This window comes from Sciurus vulgaris (genome assembly GCF_902686455.1).
Source record: "Sciurus vulgaris genome assembly, chromosome: 19".
NCBI lineage: Eukaryota > Metazoa > Chordata > Mammalia > Rodentia > Sciuridae > Sciurus > Sciurus vulgaris.
The window spans coordinates 7174926-7192676 of NC_136480.1; the positions used below are offsets into that span (position 1 = coordinate 7174926).

General features: G+C 39.1%; 1 protein-coding gene across 1 annotated transcript in view; it reads right to left on the reverse strand.

Moving 5' to 3' along the window:
• The window catches only part of SYN2 (synapsin II), a 143852-nt gene extending 126443 nt beyond the window's left edge, over window positions 1-17409 (reverse strand). The window contains exon 1 of the mRNA XM_079122571.1: window positions 16863-17409. Coding sequence (XP_078978697.1) covers window positions 16863-17242 — 380 coding nt within the window. The 5' untranslated portion in view covers window positions 17243-17409. The remainder of the gene's footprint in view (window positions 1-16862) is intronic.
• Window positions 17410-17751: the final 342 nt, after the last annotated feature.

Sequence of the window (17751 nt, forward strand, 5' to 3'; positions counted from 1 at the left end):
TCTCCCCTTAAACTTTCCTAAGCATAACACTGGTCAAGTCAGACCCTTGAACAAAACTTCTTTCCAGAGACCACAGGGTAAAGAAAAAAACCTCTAATCTTTGCATTCAAGGTTCTCCTTAACAGATTTCAGGATCAATTCATGATCCTTCCTTATCTTGATTTGCTGCTTCAATCAAATATAACAAATCAAATAAGACATGGCCCATGCTTTGCCTTTCTCTTTTCACTGACCTATAGGAAATGGACTTGGGCAGAAAGCCGCTGTTTGCTAATGTGATGAAAAGCTAACAACGTCTGTGTACTCCCCAAAGCTACCTCTCTATCCTCCATCTTTCCTCATTATTTCCTTGAGGCTGTGGGATAATATTTCACAAACTTCAATTTCATCCTCAAATGATAAGGACTGGTTGCAAAATATAAAGAACAGAGCTAGCTCCTGGCAAATAATAAAAGTACTTTCATCCCTCTATTTGGTGGGTCTCCTATATGATAGTGGTGACAACAGTTTTTTTATTTATATAGTGCTTGAGAGTTTACAGAGCACTTTACTTACCTGCTTTATTTCAATTAAATCTCAGAAGAGCCCTAGAAAAGAGGCATTCTCACCCACATTTACATATAAGGACACTGAGACTCAGGTGAACAAGAAGTTCCTGGGACTCTGCAATAGATGAGGTTTATTTCTGACAGCTGTCTACCACTCTTCTGAGCATCTCTCCAGATCTCCAGCGTTAGGTGTGTATTCCAGCCCTGTGGGTATTGTGGTTATGATCTCCAACATGCTGAGTCAGGGTGCACCTTATTTACCCTCCTATGGTAATAATATTCCAGAGGAAAGTGAAGTAAAAATGGTTGATGGATAACAAACTGGAAATAAACTTACAGGGAACCTTTTACAGATATCACAATTTAACAATATCTATCAAAAACTACATATCTCATCATAATCTTTCAACAAGTTGTTCCTCACCTAAAAATTGATAATGTTATGCAATAGTGGTAAAAACTAGAAGTCAACACAGTTCTCTAATAGAAAGATAATTGAAGAAATCATGGTGCATCAGCCACAAAAAAAAAAAAAAAATGCCACTATTAAGACTATGTAAATACAATTATTTCACAAAATTAAGAAGATATTTATAAGAAAAATGAAATAATAACTACACTACAATCACAATTATGTAAAATATGTTTCTGTTTGGACAAATATTGGAAAAGAATATGGAAAAATGTGAAAGCAGCTGCCCTGTATGGTAAAATTATGAGAGAAACATTTTCTATTTAAAACTTCCTTTAACCATGTTGACCTAGCAATAAATCACACTTCACCACATTGTTTATTTAATTCCTTGACTCCCCACTGAACTAAAAGCTTTGTGAAGACAAGACAATGTCTCCTGTGCTCAGCATTATAGCACCAATTCCTTTTGGAGAGTTCATGAAAAATGAATGAAATCATGGGAAACCTCAAAATAAACACTGCCTCAAGGGGAGAGGAGGTGGATCATTAAAACAAACAAAGGCTCATCTCTGTGTGTCTGCTTTTAGGATTTAACTATGGGAAAACCAAGTCAGCCCACAGAAGAAACTCTGAGAAGTCTTTCTTCCTTCAAAGCTACTGCCAAGATCTTCGCTCCTACAGGATCTGGAGAAAAGCACAGTATCTTGAGTGGCCATGGCAGCTGGGAGCTCCCAAGACTTCCAGGCAACACCAGGAGTTAGGAACAGGAGCTTCAGCAAGTCCCCACCCGAAACTCATTTTTTAAATACCAGAACCTCCCATGTAACAGATGGAATTAATGGGGAAAGACAAGGATGTAGAAAAGGGGCCACATTTTTAAAAAAGAGGCCTAAAAACCAAATCAGCAAAGAACAGTCTTTTTAATAGAAACTTAGGTCTGATGCCATCCTAAGTTCTGGCTAAGAAATAAATTTTGAGGTACAAAGAAAAATAAGAAGCTTGAAAGGAATTGAGTTCTGGAGAGTAAATCCCCTTTCTTGACAACTTAAAATCATTGAGATATACCAGAAGCAGCAGAAGGACTCCTCAGTCATTAAACTATTATAAGATAAACACACAGGGGAAGAAGAGACAATCTTTTAAGTTATTTTTCAACCAACCTACACAACACATGTCACAAACCATACAGGATCTTTCCAGTTTAAGCAATTTCTTATCCATCCTTGGTGATTTTATGCAAAAGCATTATCAATAGACTAATGCAGAGTTCAGAAAGGAGTTCAACTGAACAAAGAAAGGAGCATTAAGTAAGGAGAAAAAGGCATAAAGAGTCCAGATTTTAGATGGAGCTCTACCTATTTCAGTATTGTAGCTTTATGCAAATCACAATTCTCTGTGACTTGGTTTCCTAATATAAATAAGAAATTATACCAAGGCATCACAAGGTTGAGGTGACTATTAAATGAGATGGTACACAAAGTCAAGATACATAACAAATTGTAAAGTTTACTTAAACATATGAACTTACTGCAAAATCACAAATGCTACAGTTTTCTTCCAAGGTCACAGTTCAGTCCATGTTTTCAACTAAAACTGACTACATAAGTCATCTGGAGACTACAGGAAAATCAGTCTTATTTCACTTTGCCAAGTCAACTAATAATTTATTCTTTCAAAGAGTAGAATTTTCAAGCAGGTAGGGAAGTTTTTGTACTTTCCAGTTCTGTCTATGAAAATGCAAAAACATGCAAAAGGATTGCAGTGGTCATTCACAACTCATAGCCAAGCTACAATTAACTCAAACTACTGAAAACTAAGGGCAAGGAAACAGGGCTGCCAACAGCAACTTGGCCTATATCTTCCAAGAACCTGCCAATTTCAAATTTTCAGTCTCATCATCTCCAATCACCAAAATCTCCCCCAAATTTCAGCATCTAAAAATCTTCCAGACCATTTCTTATACTGGAAGATGAGACTTCATGTCACAATTCTGTTTCAAAAATATGTCCACTTCTGGAATGGGTCCCAGGTCCTAAGATACACGTCCATGGACAGAAAATAAGAGGCACCAGTGGGAAGAAAAGGCACAGAAAACAAAATTCACTATTTCCACAGCTATGACCAGAACCAGCAGTCCTGATTCTAGAGAAAACTGATTTTCCCCCCCAACTTCTTACTCTAATAACTAGGAAAACTGCCCATGGTCATACTCAAGACGAAATTAAATGGAAACTTCTTCCTCATATCTACTCTCCACCCCAACAGTTGCTATAGCCCATACCCTCTACTGGAATCCTCTGTATACGTTACAGTATGCAAAGTCCTTCCATAGAGTTATCTGGCGAAGAAAGGAGGGCAGGTACTATTTCTCCAGTTTTAAGGATGAGGAAATTGTGATTCAGAAAATGAGGCAGTAGCAACTCTCCCAAGGCCTAAATTAAACCAGTCTTAACCTTCCCATAACCACCGTCCATGGCACCATCCCATCAGCTTTTTGTGTCAGAATCTAGCAGTTTCTGTAAGAGATTCCCAGGTAGTACCAAAGTGAAATAATTAAGTTAGATGCTCTTGAAAAACAAATAAGTCTAGAAAATGGTCTGAATTGATATTTTTGTCCACTAAAACAAGTTTCCAACCAGATTAGCTAGCTACCTAGCTCTACAGAACCTGAGACTCACTCCAGGAAGCCCATAGAAATATACACATTGTCAAAGTCTTCAAAGCCTGCGTCCTGATCCTGACTCCATTACTTCCTGGCTACTGGAGTGTGGGTAATCCTCTTCCTCCTCAGATCTTAATTCCTTCATTAAGTAAAATGAGAATAATATTAATGATTGCACCCTCAGATACTACTGTCTGGAGAATTAATGAAGCATGGATGTGACAGTGCTCAAAGTATAAAGTTTCCACAAATAAGCCAGCTTAAGAACATCTTCCTTGGAGACTGTTTCAAAACACAGGTAATCAGTGTTTTCTAAACTATGTCCAACAAGCTACTCCAACAAAAATTAAGAAATATTCACCAAGCTTTGTTGTATTTTTCAAAATTATTTTTTGTCATGGAAACCTGTCTACAAACCTGTCTACAAATTATATTACTTGACTTGAAGTCTCCTATAAATACATTCTCATGTTGTAAGTTATTGTCTTAAAGCTGCTATGAAAATCTGCTTGACGTGGTAGAATATTTATTGAACATCTTGTAAGAATATTCTAAGATACTTTGTCTGCCTTTTATAGATAAAGAATCAGAAGTTCACAGGGAATAAGAAATAGCCCAAGGTCAAACATGTTCCTGTATCACTGAGGAAAAGAAACACCAAGGTGTTCAGGCAAGGAGAAATCTGGAACACTGTTATCCAGAGATTACAGAGCATGATGGTTAGGAGAATGGACACTGGAGCTGGACTCCCCACTTCAAATCCTGTGAGCTTTAGAGTCCTTGTTTGTAAAATTAGGTTAATAGTAATTACTTCATAACCTACTACATGACTTAATAAATCCACTTAAACCAGTGCCTGCCTCTAACATAGTACATGATCAATACATTACATATTATCATAATTGGGTCCACCCCACTTGTCTAAATTTCTTTCGCTCTTATCTCTGAAATCTGTTCTATATACACCTTAATCATTACTGTTATACTTTTGCTCTTTCTCTTCCTTTTAACTGAAAGGTCTTTCTCCTTCCTCACTAATCTAATCCCACTTATCCTGCAAAGCCCAGCTCAGATTTCCCTTTCTGTGAGACATATCCTGACTTCCCCAGTCCAGTGTCTTCTTCCATCTCTGAACCACTCTACACTGTCAAACAGTCCCACCTTTACACATCATTCAATTTCTAAAGACCACTCAATTTATAAGGGCCTCTAGAGTTCTAAAGATAGAAAACTTGGCTCATATCCCTAATTTTTGAAAGAGAAATTGAGGCTTCAAGAATTCAATTGCATATGATGATACCAAACATTAGTTGGCACAGTACAGACTTCAACCCAGATGTTTTAATTGTTTGCAATGCTCTTTCTACTATATTACCCTAATTTTGCCTCCTTTGAGATTCTGTATGCATTCTCCAAATTGAAAGCATACATTCTATAATTATCTGATTCCAGTATTCACTGGTTTCATAGCCTCCACAGCGACTAACACAGTGGAGTTACTAGTCGTTGGTGGAATGATTAGTTCATCATCTTCATTGGTGCCCTTTTATCCAGCAGTTAAAATGTTAGTGGGCACACACTCTTGTAGAACTTAAAGCTTATTTATCAAAAGAGATAAGGACCAAAAAAGGGTAAAATACTTGTACAACTTGCATCAGAAGTTCCAAAAAAGAAAGAAGTCACTCTACATCACCGGAACTTATGAGTATAAAAGAAAAACAAGTTTGAAGCTGTGTTGCCATTATTATTAATAATCCTCCAAGGATTCAAGTTCACAGTAGAGAAGGTGACCTCAAATTTCCTCCCACGAAGTCCAAGCCTCTATATGTAGGATTAAATCATGCTGGCATTATTGGATAAGTTGTGAGGCCCCTTGTACAGAGAAACAGATAAAGGTACATAGCTGGAAAAGGACTGGGGTTGTGCTTGAGAGGACTGGAATGAAAGAATGGTCCTAGACAGAAGAAAAAAAGAACAGATCTAAAACGTGAGAAAGGTCAAGTAAACAAAGACATCTCAGTGTTGAGGGCTGAGAGAAAAAAAGCAGAAAATAGCTCTTCTCCAGAAAGAGCAAGCAAACACAGGGTGTTTATGCACCCCAAAGAAGGGGGCATAAACTAGAGACAGGCAGAACAGATACCTCATCAGCTCTGCATAAGGGAAGGTGTAGGAAATTCTAATTTAGTAGCAATAATAATGCTTTTATACTACTTTATATTTTATAAAAAGATTTTATATACACCTGTTGTTGACTAGTCACTTTAGTTAATGTAGCTATTGTTTGCTTACATTTCTAAAGAACTAGAGAGTTTCTTTTGCTCATCACTGATATTTTCATGAGTCACTCACTTATTGGTTTAACAGTAATTTCTGCAAATTTTCTTTTTTCTACCAAATGCTGGGGATGCTGAAATAAAGTCATTGCCTTCAAGGGGATCTTAGCATTGTCAAAGGTGGGGCCATGGGGAAGACAGACAAATAAAAGCTCATTATAATTAGTGAGTTAATTGCTAAGAGAGGTACCAAGTATATCATGGTTTCTAACATATACTGAAAGAATTTAAGGAGGATAATGTCCAGCCTTGACTCTAAGTGAGTCAACAACTGCAATTAAAAATTATATACGCATATTTTAAAAAAAAAACTTTTATTGTGAATATTTAAGTTGTGCAACATCATGCTCTGGGATGCATGTATAGTAAAATGGTTACGATAGTGAAGGAATTAACATATCCATCATCTCACTTAGTCACCCATTCTCTCTCACTGTGGCAAGAGCAGTTATCTTCTCATTTAGCAAATCCTGAATACAATACACTAGTAACTATCATCCTCCTGTTGTACATGATATTTCTTCACTGGATTATCCTATATCTTTGCTATTTTCTACTATTTTTATTAAGGTCAACATACAGATAGAAAAATAAACAGTGGTTATCAGGATGAGGAGAGGGGCAAGGAAATGGGAATTACGGCCAAAGGATAGAAAGCAACAACTAAACTAAGTCTTGAAGATTATCCAGAATTATCCAGGCAAAGACACAGGTGAAAAAAACCCTTTCAGTTATTAGTAGTAGCCACAGTATAGTTATACTCTTAAGTAGTCTGTTATGGCTATATCAAAATGAGGGACGGTCAAGGAAAGACATGACTGAGGAGGTAAGCAGAGTCAGATCATGAAGGCTTGTACTTTCTTTCACCATTTGTCAATCACAGTGCTGACCTGGTTCTCCAAAACTCTACCACTATATTGTTAACAATAATTAAAGTCTTATTTTCAGGGAAACAAAACATATCATTTGTGATGGTTCTGAAGAGCCATGTAGATCAGCAAATTAAGCAATTTCCACATTATACTTGAGAGAACAGGAAAAAGCTGTGTGGAAGAAGGCACACAAAACTTTGATAAGTGTAAAAGCAAAGCAATAATCCAAGGAATTTCTTCTCTTATGAAATAAGCACCTTTGGTGGCCCAAGATTAGACTTTCACAAGGAGGGGAAATTTCTCTAACTGTGGACCATGGCAAGCAGGCAGGGTTAACTTCAGAAAAAAATGGCTCCTTAAGAGCCAGGTCAATATAGGATAGATAAGGGAAACTCAGTCCTGGGTTTATTCCTTTTGCCCTTGCTGTGCTCAGAGCTGCTGTGAACCAAATGATACTTTCCAGTATTATTGGCTGCCGTGGCTTTCTCTCATTCAGAAAGAAATCTCTCAAGAATTATGATTTGGAGTATTTGAAAATTAGCACTTAATTTATCTTTCATAGAGGATAAAAGTTAACATTCTAATGCTTCTATTTGAAGAGAATAAGATACTAATATAGCATAGACCCCAAATCGTAGGATACTTCTTTCTCCATTGTTCCTTTTCTCATTCTCTGAATCTCTTTGCTCAACTCAAAAAAAGCAAAGACTTGTTGACCTCAAACTATGTGTCAGGTTTCCACTTGGTGCTGGGAATACAAATATAATAAACATTAATCCTTTCCTCAAACTCACTATCTTGTGGGGGAGGCATACAAATAAGCAGGTCACTGTGCTGAGTCCAATGATAAAAACACTCACAGGATTGAAAGAGGGTCTGCAGGGGGCATACAGTCCCAATAAAATCTAGGCATTGGTAGAAGGATTTCTGAAAAAGTAAACACCTATCTCAATCTCAAAACAGATATGAATTTAGTTGAGAAAAAGGAAGGAAAAAAGAACAAAGACAATTAAAGTAGTAGTAGACAGTATAAGCAAGGGCAAGGAGGAGGAATTCCATAATGTGTGTACAGAACTGCAAACAGTTCAGGACTACTAGAAAAATAAGTCTAGGGATGGGTATGATTAGAAGGTGGCTGGGGAAGAAAGTAGGGGTCAAATCACTCGAAGGGCATGAACTTTACCTATAGAACACAGGAAGCTATTTAAAAACTTTAAGCAAAGAATGTCAAATTTGCCTTTTAAGTATTTCGTTTAGCTTATTAAGTGGAAGTCACTAAGAGGCTTGCAGAAGTGCTGTGTGAAATCCAATGAGACCTGGGAATAGGCAACCACTGGTGTCCCAATAGAGAATGAATATGAGAAGAGCTGAAATAGAGAGAAAAATAAATTGTATTAATATATAATGATCAATGAACAGTGAGTTACCTTTAACAAACCAGATGGAAATGTCCAGAGGGCAACTGAACATATATCTGAAAATCAAGACAGATTTATGGGTTTAAAAGTAAAGAGATAGGAACAGATTACATTTAGGAGATTACTGACATCTTGAGAATAGATGGACCAGTGACAGTAAATGGAGGGGAAAAGGAAATGAGCAGAAAATGGGTCCCCTCAGGAACATCTACATTTAATGAGGCAGGTAAAAGAACTTCAAGAGGAGAGTGTTCAGTAGCCAAGGGACTTTCAAAGGGAAGATAAATAGTGTCAAATACATCAATGAAGGTATAGACTGGCATCTTCCTCTGGATTTAGCAATTAGGTTCCCCAACAAGAACAATTTCAGTATTACAGAGAGAACAAAATCCAAGGTCAGAGGAAAAGGACAAATATAGGATAAGGAAGTAGAGACAACACTGACAATTCTCTTTCACATTTGGAAGTGATTAAGAAGGTAAGGAGAACAGGGCTGGTGGCTCATGCCTGTAATTCTAGCAGCTCAGGAGGCCAAGGCAGTAGAATTCAAGTTTAAGGGCAGCCTCAGCAACTTAGCAAGACCGTTTCAAAATAAAATAAAAATAAAAAGGGCTGGGGAGGTGGCTCAGTGTAGAGTTCCTGGGTTCAATACCTGATATGCAAATTTAAAAAAGGGGGGGGGGGTTGTTGTTAGAAGCAGTTTTCACTTATTTAGGTACACAGATGGAACAACCAGTAGAAGAAACAATCAGTGAAAGTGACAGCATGAACAGAAGGAAAAAGGAATGAAATTTACCAGCAAGGGATGGAAAAGGCAGGAGGGGATGGGTCTTTTTAAAATAAGCAGCACTGTCATCCATTGAAAATGCATAAGGAAAGCCAGTATGAGGATAAGAGAGAAGCAGCAGGGCACAGTGGTGCACACCTGTAATCCCAGCAACTCGGAAGGCTGAGGCAGGAGGATCACAAGTCGGAGGCCAGCCTGTGCAAGTTGGCAAGACCCTGTCTCAAATGTAAAGTAAATAAATACATAAAATAAATAAACATAGTTGTAAATAAATGTAATGAACAACGTGTGTTAGAGAAAATGTTAAGAAGAACATTAACTTCATAAGATCTGTGGATACCTTTTTTTTAAAATACATATTCTAAAGCAATGTGAAAGATTAGGTTGGATAGGAAAAATGCAGGCATCATCTTCCAAAGGCACCTGTATATTCCTCTCTTCTTTCACATCCCCTTGTAGCCATTCTTCCTATTCTAGTCACAAATGGAACTGAACTTGAGCAATTTTAGAATTTATGTAATTCATCAAATAAAGATCGTGTGGTTCTGCCCGTTAAATATAGTGAGTTAATGATGTTTCTTCTTAAAAAAAAAAAAAAAGAAAAACTAAATTATATTGCCTTTAAAAAATTTTTTTAAAAGCCTCCAATGGACACTGTCTTTGAGCAAATGGCCCTCAATTAAGAAAAAAAAAAAAAAAAAAAGATTTTCTCTTCGAAGTGTGCAAAATTAAACAATCCCTGCACAACAAAATTTGGAAAACTCAAAAAATGGGACCAAAACAGGTTGGGTATCTGAAATTGGAACAGAGAAGGACACATCAGGAACTATGGCTCTTTAGCTTACTTATATGAAGTGCTTTCCTAAGATTTTATTTTTTAAATTCTCATAACATTTTTGCAACTTACATATTGCTATCAGTGTTTTACAGATAACTAATTTTTAAAAATATTTTAGTTGTAGATGGACATAATAACTTTATTCATTTATTTTTATGTGGTACTGAGGATTGAACCCAGTGCCTCACATGTGCTAGGTAAGCACTCTACCACTGAGCCACAACTCCAGCCCAATTTTTTGTCTGTCGTATTTTAGAACCTAAAACAATGTCTGGCTTATAGTAGGCCCCCACTGAAAATTTGTCAAATGGGGGAAAGAAAAAGTTCAGAGACATTATATAAGTGTAATAAAATCAACTGGCTAACAGTGGACCAGATCTCCACCCTAGGTCTTTTGACCCTCAATCCTATATTGTCACATTGTTTCATGTTGCTAAAGAAGAGAAGAAAAGGATAAGGTGACTGAATATAATCTTAATCTACTTTGCACCTTTCAGTGAACTTGTCAACATTTCAGAAATGCCTGCTATCAAGATATGAACACCAGAGCCTGTGTCATGGTCACAGTCATGGTGCATGGGCATGCCTAGAGTCCAGGAACTGTAGGATCTGCTCAGTTTATTCTCTCCGTAGGACACTTGCCTTTTTCTAAGCTACCTCCTCCTAATGCACTGAAGCAGTATTTACAGAACAGGAAAGTCTTCTAGATCATCCTCTCCTCTCTCTCTAAAGAGATATTATAGTCTCAAAATAAGAGAAAAAAAAAGAACTGTCACATGATTTTTCTGTTGGAGAATTTAGCTTTATTTTTTTCTTTTTCAAATAATCCGGGTTCAGATCCAGACACTTCAGTTTAATACTTGGCTAATCTTGCACAAGTGACTACTTTTCTGAGTCTGTCATCTATGAAATAGATATTCAACCTACTGCTCAGGATCACTGTGAAGATAAATGAGACTGTAAAGCAGGAATTGAGAAATAAATACCATTCAACATATGCATACAAAGATCTTGGGTCTATCAGGGAAAGAATAACTAAACTAAAAATTCCCAACTCTCATCCTTGATGAGGAAACACACAGCAGACTCTATTCCAAGATAACACATGGTAGCAACATGAAAGAAAGTGGTATGAATGGAAAGTACTCAAATGTAAGCTTTTCGTTCAAGGAAATGTTTAATCATGTACTGACATATACAGGAATAATGACATAGGAAGAAATTACAGAGCTAAAGTTTTCAAAGAATATGACACAAAACTGTTCCATAGAAATAATGTAGTACTAGAAAGAATCTTAGAGAGTCTGTTTCAATCCTCTCATTTAACAGATTTTAGAGAAAGTTCAAGGATGCAAAGTGGTTTACCTAGGAATATACACTGGCACATTCTTATGGGCGACTTCAAACTATAACATTTCTATTCCCCAGAATAACCTATCTCTATGCTCCCATAATACCTTATACATACTTATTATCATGTTATGTTAAAATCCTGTTTAAAACTATCCTCTTACCACCTGGCGTGGTGGTGCATGCCTATAATCCAGGCAACTCAGGAGGCTGAGGTGGGTGCATGGCAAGTTTAAGGACAGTCTCAACAAATTGGAGATGTCCTAAGCAACTTAACGAGATCCTCAAAATAAAAAATAAAAAAGGGCTGGCTCAGTGGCCATGGAAGGGAAGATTCCGCTATACGAGGCTGCTGCTCAACTTATTCTTATATCCCTAGCACTTGGCTTGTGTTAAGATGCTCAACTGCACTGAACCACAATCCAGTTAAAACTGTTTTGTAAATCTGAGGGAAATACATGCATTTCCTATTTTGACTTTCCATTCCTTTTAGCCAAGCAACATACTAAAAATACTAATGTTAGTATAGAAATGGGTTCCTGAAAAGAATATCATTATTATAGCACAGTTCTGATTAGAATGTTGGATTTGGGGTGGGAGAGTACCACTGAGCCACATACTCCACCCTTTTTATTTTTTGTTTTGAGACAGGGTCTTGCTAAGTTGCTTAAGACCTAGCTAAGGTGATCCTCCTGCCTCAGCCTCCCGAATCTCTGGGATTACAGATGTGCACCACACCACCCAGCAGATTGTTGGATTTTAATGACTGGTTTTCTAAGAGTCTCTACACCACTTTGAAATGATCTATGTGAAACAATAATAGCCCAAATAACAAACAGTATAATTGCTGGTGTGGCTACAGTGTGATTTGTTCAGGCTTTTCTTTTTTAAGCACTTACTAGAAACTCCACAATGAGCCTTTAAAAGAAGCAGATGAAAACAGTATTTTTAAGTAGAAAAGGGACTAAACTGAGAATCTTCTCAGAGTAACTTAAGAAGCTTGAATTGGAGTCAGAAGATATAAATTTTTATTCCCATTCTCTTGCTAACTTCTTATTCGGCCTTGGACAAATTGTTCCATTCTCTGGGTTAGGTGATCATTCAGGTTCCTTTAAGTTTAAATGCTATAATTATCTAAGCAAAAGTCTCCATCAGTCCTTTAGAGTCAGGGATGGAAAAAGATAAAAGTAAGGAAATAGAAGACAGGCAGTAAAAATGGGTGGATACTATGTTATCAAAAGGGGAAAAAAAAAGGCTTAGTGGAGAGAGTGAAGTTCTAGATTCTAGTTCTGGGTATGCTCTAACTAGCTGAATCACCTTGAATAAGTCACTTCCCTTCTTCAGACCAAGATTTCCCCATTTAGAAAGCAACCCAGATGACCTTCCAGCTATAACCCCAGAATTTTAAAGTATAAACTACCGTTGCTATAACAAACTCTAAGAAGCCCACCCCTCAACCTCTTTGAGTTTTTTCTCCATATCTAATCCAAGTATTTTTCTAGAGTCATTCATAAGCACTGGTCCAAAAGGACCATCGTACTTCAAATTCTCTATTCTTCATAAAATACCCAAAGATTGATCAGAAAAAAAAAATGGCAACAGGTGCTGCCTACATAACGTACCAATTCAGTCTCTTTTCTGCCACTGTATTTTCTTTATGCTACCAATTATCTGGACTGAGTCAAATCTATCTCTGTTGACTCAAATTTCTTCAAGGTTCAGTTCAAATCTCATTTCTGCCATGAAGCTTTTCACTCCCACTCTTTTAAACTTCTCTCTCTTTTAAACTTCCACAGAATTTTACTACTATTATAAAGAGTTAATGAGACTTGTAGTGTTTATACTAATATCTGGCTTATAAAAACTGCTCAATAAATGATAGTAGTTGATGTTGTTCCCATGCCGTTAGCACTAATCACATATCCTTCAGTTTGATGCATCTCAAATGAATGATTATGAATCTCCTGGAGATCTTGTACAAGTATAAATTCCAATTCAAAAGATGTGAGGTGGAACCTGAAAGGGTGTAGTTCAAAAAGATCCTGGTTGACACCAATGTCATTGGTCAAGGATCACAATTTGAACATATGGGTAATTTCTAGTAAACTTTAAAAAAAATTGTATTTATCTTTTCTACCCACCTAGAGAGTAAGCTCTTAGAAGTTGGATACTATTTCCCATTTTTCTTAGCAAATGTACCTTATATAGAAAAGGTGTTCAATGAACATCTGTTGATTTATCACATATGCTGTCTCTAGGTAATCAAGAGTGCCTATGTTATACTGATTTTCAAATAAAACACTGAAATGTACCAGATTGAAAAGTTAATTTGGTCACTGGGGTCAGAAGCAATGGAATGGAGGCTGAGGAGAATCTGAAAGAAAACTTACCTCTTTGCCAGTGAGAAGATAAAAAAAAAAATAAAGACATACTCAAATAGGTACCAGTTCCTTGTTTAAGCATAAAGATTATTAAAGTACAATCCTAATTGCATTTCATATTTAGAAACAAAACTTAAGACATACATTTTCTGATGATACAAAAATACTAATAATGAATAACATAATGAATCTGACTTCATTTTTTAGTGGCACGTTTACGTTTCTCAATGATCCTTTAGTGTGCAATTAATCTAAATATCTCAAGCAACATGAAAATATTCCAAGCAAAAGAAAAAGAGAAACACCCTTCAATTTTCCCATCAACCTAGTCAGTAGTAAGGTCTCCAAATTACATTGCCCACAATTACATTAATAGAAATTCAAAGAAATCTGCTATGTAATAAGGATGTTCTGAGAGGGTGCCTATTTTAAGCCTTTCTTTTAAATCTCCAATTATTTAAATGCTTGTTAAAACCCTCTGTATTTTAGCATTCTATAATTCTGGTAGGATCAATATTCTTAAATTCTACTGGGAGATTACACTCTCACTTCCTATTTAAACACCAGGAAAATGATACTGGGTATATATGACACCTGTATACTGAATACTACCTAAGTGGCTTAAACTGTGAGACAAATTTACCAAAATTAGCCTTCTGAGCCCAAAACACCTTTGTATGTAAGGTACTGTGCTTGTCATAAGCAGGCACCTGTTCCTTCATTCATAGAGATCTTTCAATAAAACCACTCATCAATATTTAACTGAGTTGTTTTTAACAAATTAAGACATATGTTAGAAGACGACAAACTGCAATTCTGGGAATTGTTATTAAGCACAAAAACACAGAAGCACAGAACTGCCATCAAGCACTAGATTCAAATCGGGCTTATGAGTTTTAATAAATCAATGTTATCTCTTCAGAGAAAATCAGAAAGCAGCTGGGAGTCAGCCCACAGGAAAGTGGCTTCTATTACTTCCATCAGAAGTCTAGTCTCCAGGGCAAGGCAAATTCTCTGGTTTATGCCAGGTACTCTTCCTAGAAATACTACTATAAAAGGAGAGTTGCACATCTCAATCCACTGAAGCATTTCAAACTAAACACAGATATATAGCAGCTTTATAGTACACATACAAAAAATTATCTACCTACCTCTATGCACCTAACTAGCACTGAGACGCAAAAGAATAACTTCAACAAGATGAGAAATCAGGAGAAGATGAATTACATAGAAAATTGTTACATAGAAAAATGAAACATCAATGTCATTCTCTTTTCTCCCTTTTTCCTGACCTTTCTTCAAAACTTATCGTTTGTGAATCTTTCTCCAATAATTCCAGCTCTAATTATTGAAACACTAGGCTCAACCAATAATTCTAGATTCCTTTTCATTAACTGTTTCATGAATCCATTTGTCTCCAAAATATGAGTTTGAGTTCTCCAAAAGGGCCCCACATTGCTCATCCCCTAAAGAGAGCTTATTATTAACATTGCTAATAATAATATAATGATAGTGAGGCAATATAATATAATGGGGTAGCAACACTGGAGTCAAACAGGCCTAAATTCAAATCCTGCCTCTACCATTTGCTGGCTACTTGACTATGAATATTTCACTTACCTTTTCCAAAGCTTAGTTTTACAGGTGAGAATCCAAAAGGATATTGTTATTGACCGTATCCTTAGGGTTCAGCATAGAATGGATGCTCAATAGAGCTTAGCTACCTTCCCTTCCCCCTTAATAAGCACTTGTTGATTTAAACTAAGAGCAATTCTCATATGGGGATTGTCAATGGCACTGTAGTATTCTACTATACCTTCCCCATTACCCTTTTGCATGACCTCTATTTCCTGACAAAGGTCTTTCTACTCTACTGTTGAAGAGAAGAAGCCAATTACATAAGTCACCCAAAGGACTCCAGAATGGTCACATTAGCAGCCAGCAGGAGGGCATCTCCACATCTACATCTCATTTCTACCAGCTCACATACTCCCCCTCTCCCTGGGTCTTTCAATGAGAGAATGAGGGAGAAAAGCAGTGAAGCAGCCAAGAGGAAATGGAGATAAATAGCTCTGTGGTCCCTCTGTGCCTCCCTCTTGGGAGGAACACTCAGGTCCAACCTCAACCCCTTTGAGAAAAAACAAAACAAACAAACCTTAAAAAAAAAAAAACCTTTCCTCATATTCCTAAGGAAGAAGCAATCCAGATTTCTGGCCCTTATTTCTTCAAGCCCTTTACTAGTCAATTTCACCATCCCACCATCCCAAAGGTCAACCTTCTGCTACATCAAAAAGATCCACTCTTAGTCTTAAATGTTCATTCACGCTTTTCCTAACTAGAGATAACAGTTTTCCCAGCCTTCACCATTCTAAGTTGGAAAAATACCACCTATGCCTTTAAAAAAAAAAAAAAGGAAAAGAAAAGAAAAACATCTTGAAGTTTCGCATCTACTGCATTAAGGCAGATCCTTTTATTGTGCACCTGTAAAAATCCAGAATATTTTATTTAGGTCTTCATGTTTCAGTTGGAAAAAGCCACCAATCACTTCTACCCCCAACACACACACACACACATTATTAAAAACAAAAACAAACCAAAAACCCATACATCCCTGCTGCACAAAATACAAGATTTTTATTCTTATTAAACAGACTTTATTAAACAGACTTCAACCAGACACGGAGGAAACCAGTCGGTGGACACCTGGGCTACTGTATCTGTGATTTGATCCACCTTGATGTCGATATTTGATATCAGTCTTCGAGGGTGCAGGTTTAAAAAAACCAATCACCATCACCACCCCCCCACCCCAAGCCAATTTTCATTCCCAATTCACTGCTTGTTTCACGAAGTAGAACCTTTCTTATCGGTCTTTTAAAAATGGTCATCTGGGACCATTTTCATTTGGGGCTTGTATGTCTAAGCTGTCAAGTCTGCCCCTTCCTTCTCCCAACCCCCCAAAGAACTATTTCTTAAGAGCCTTTTCCGTTGCAAAAAGTAGCTCCTCTTCTCTGTCTTGGGGAGGTGGGGTGGGGGGATCTGTAGCAACTGAGGAAGTCTTTTAACTCAGGATTCACCTGTCGGGGCTGATCAGCGCCCTCCCTCTCCCCCAGCCGCACGCACGCGCGCACGCTCGTCCCCATCTCCCTGCTGCAGGACCACGCGGACCCACTTTGCACTGAGCTGTGTCCTTGGGGACCACCCGGGACCTTCCTCTCCCCAGACTGCGCCGCTCCCTGGGAGGCGCCGGTCACCTACCAGTCGGTGTGCGGCTCGTCGACGACCAGCAGCACCTTGGCCTTCCTGGCCGCGGCGGGCGCGGGTGCGGGCGCGTCCACCAGGCCGGCCGAGGCGGCCGTCTGCTTCACGGCTTGGGACAGCGAGCTGAAGAAGCTGCTGCCCACCGACGGCGCCGCCGCGGGTTGCGGGGCCGGCTGCGGCGCGGGCGCTGGGGCGGGCTGCGGCCTCCGTTCGGGGCCCGGTGAGGCGGCCGGGGTCGCCGACGAGGCCGAAGGCGCCCCCGAGGGTGGCGGCGGGGGCTGCTGGGGCTCGGGCCGCTGCAGGTCGGTCATGTAGCCATTGGGCAGGTTAGCGATGAAGCTGCTGTCCGACAGCCGGCGCCTCAGGAAGTTCATCATCTGGTTTGAGGGGCTGGGAGCACGCGGGGCGGCGGGGCCAGGAGGCGCGGAGGGAGGGCGAGGGGCGGAGGGCGAAGCTGAGGCGGCGGCTGAAGCAGCTGAAGCAGCTGAAGCGGCTGAGGCTGCAAGAAGCTCGGTCGGCGGCGCGCGAGCCCAGCAGACAGCCGCGGCGCACTGGGCGGGCGAGCCCGGCAGCGCAAGGCTGGGCAAGAGGCGGGAGGCGGGAGGAGGGGCGGGGCTACGATTGGCTCCGCCCCGCGCCGCAGAGCCGGCCCCGCCCCCGCCCCGCCGCCCGCGCTGGGGGCACCTAGCCGCCTTCTCCTTCTTGCTCCCGGGACTTCGGGATTGGGAGATCCAGGCCTCCCGCCACTTGAGCGTGACTGTGTGGAGAGGGCGTGGGAGCTAGTCCTCCCCGAAGGGAGGGAAGAGAGAGCTGAGAGTCCCCACCACCTTTTTTGGTTGGAGAGAAAAGAATCGTGTCCCAGCCGAGATGGAGGCGAAGAAAACCA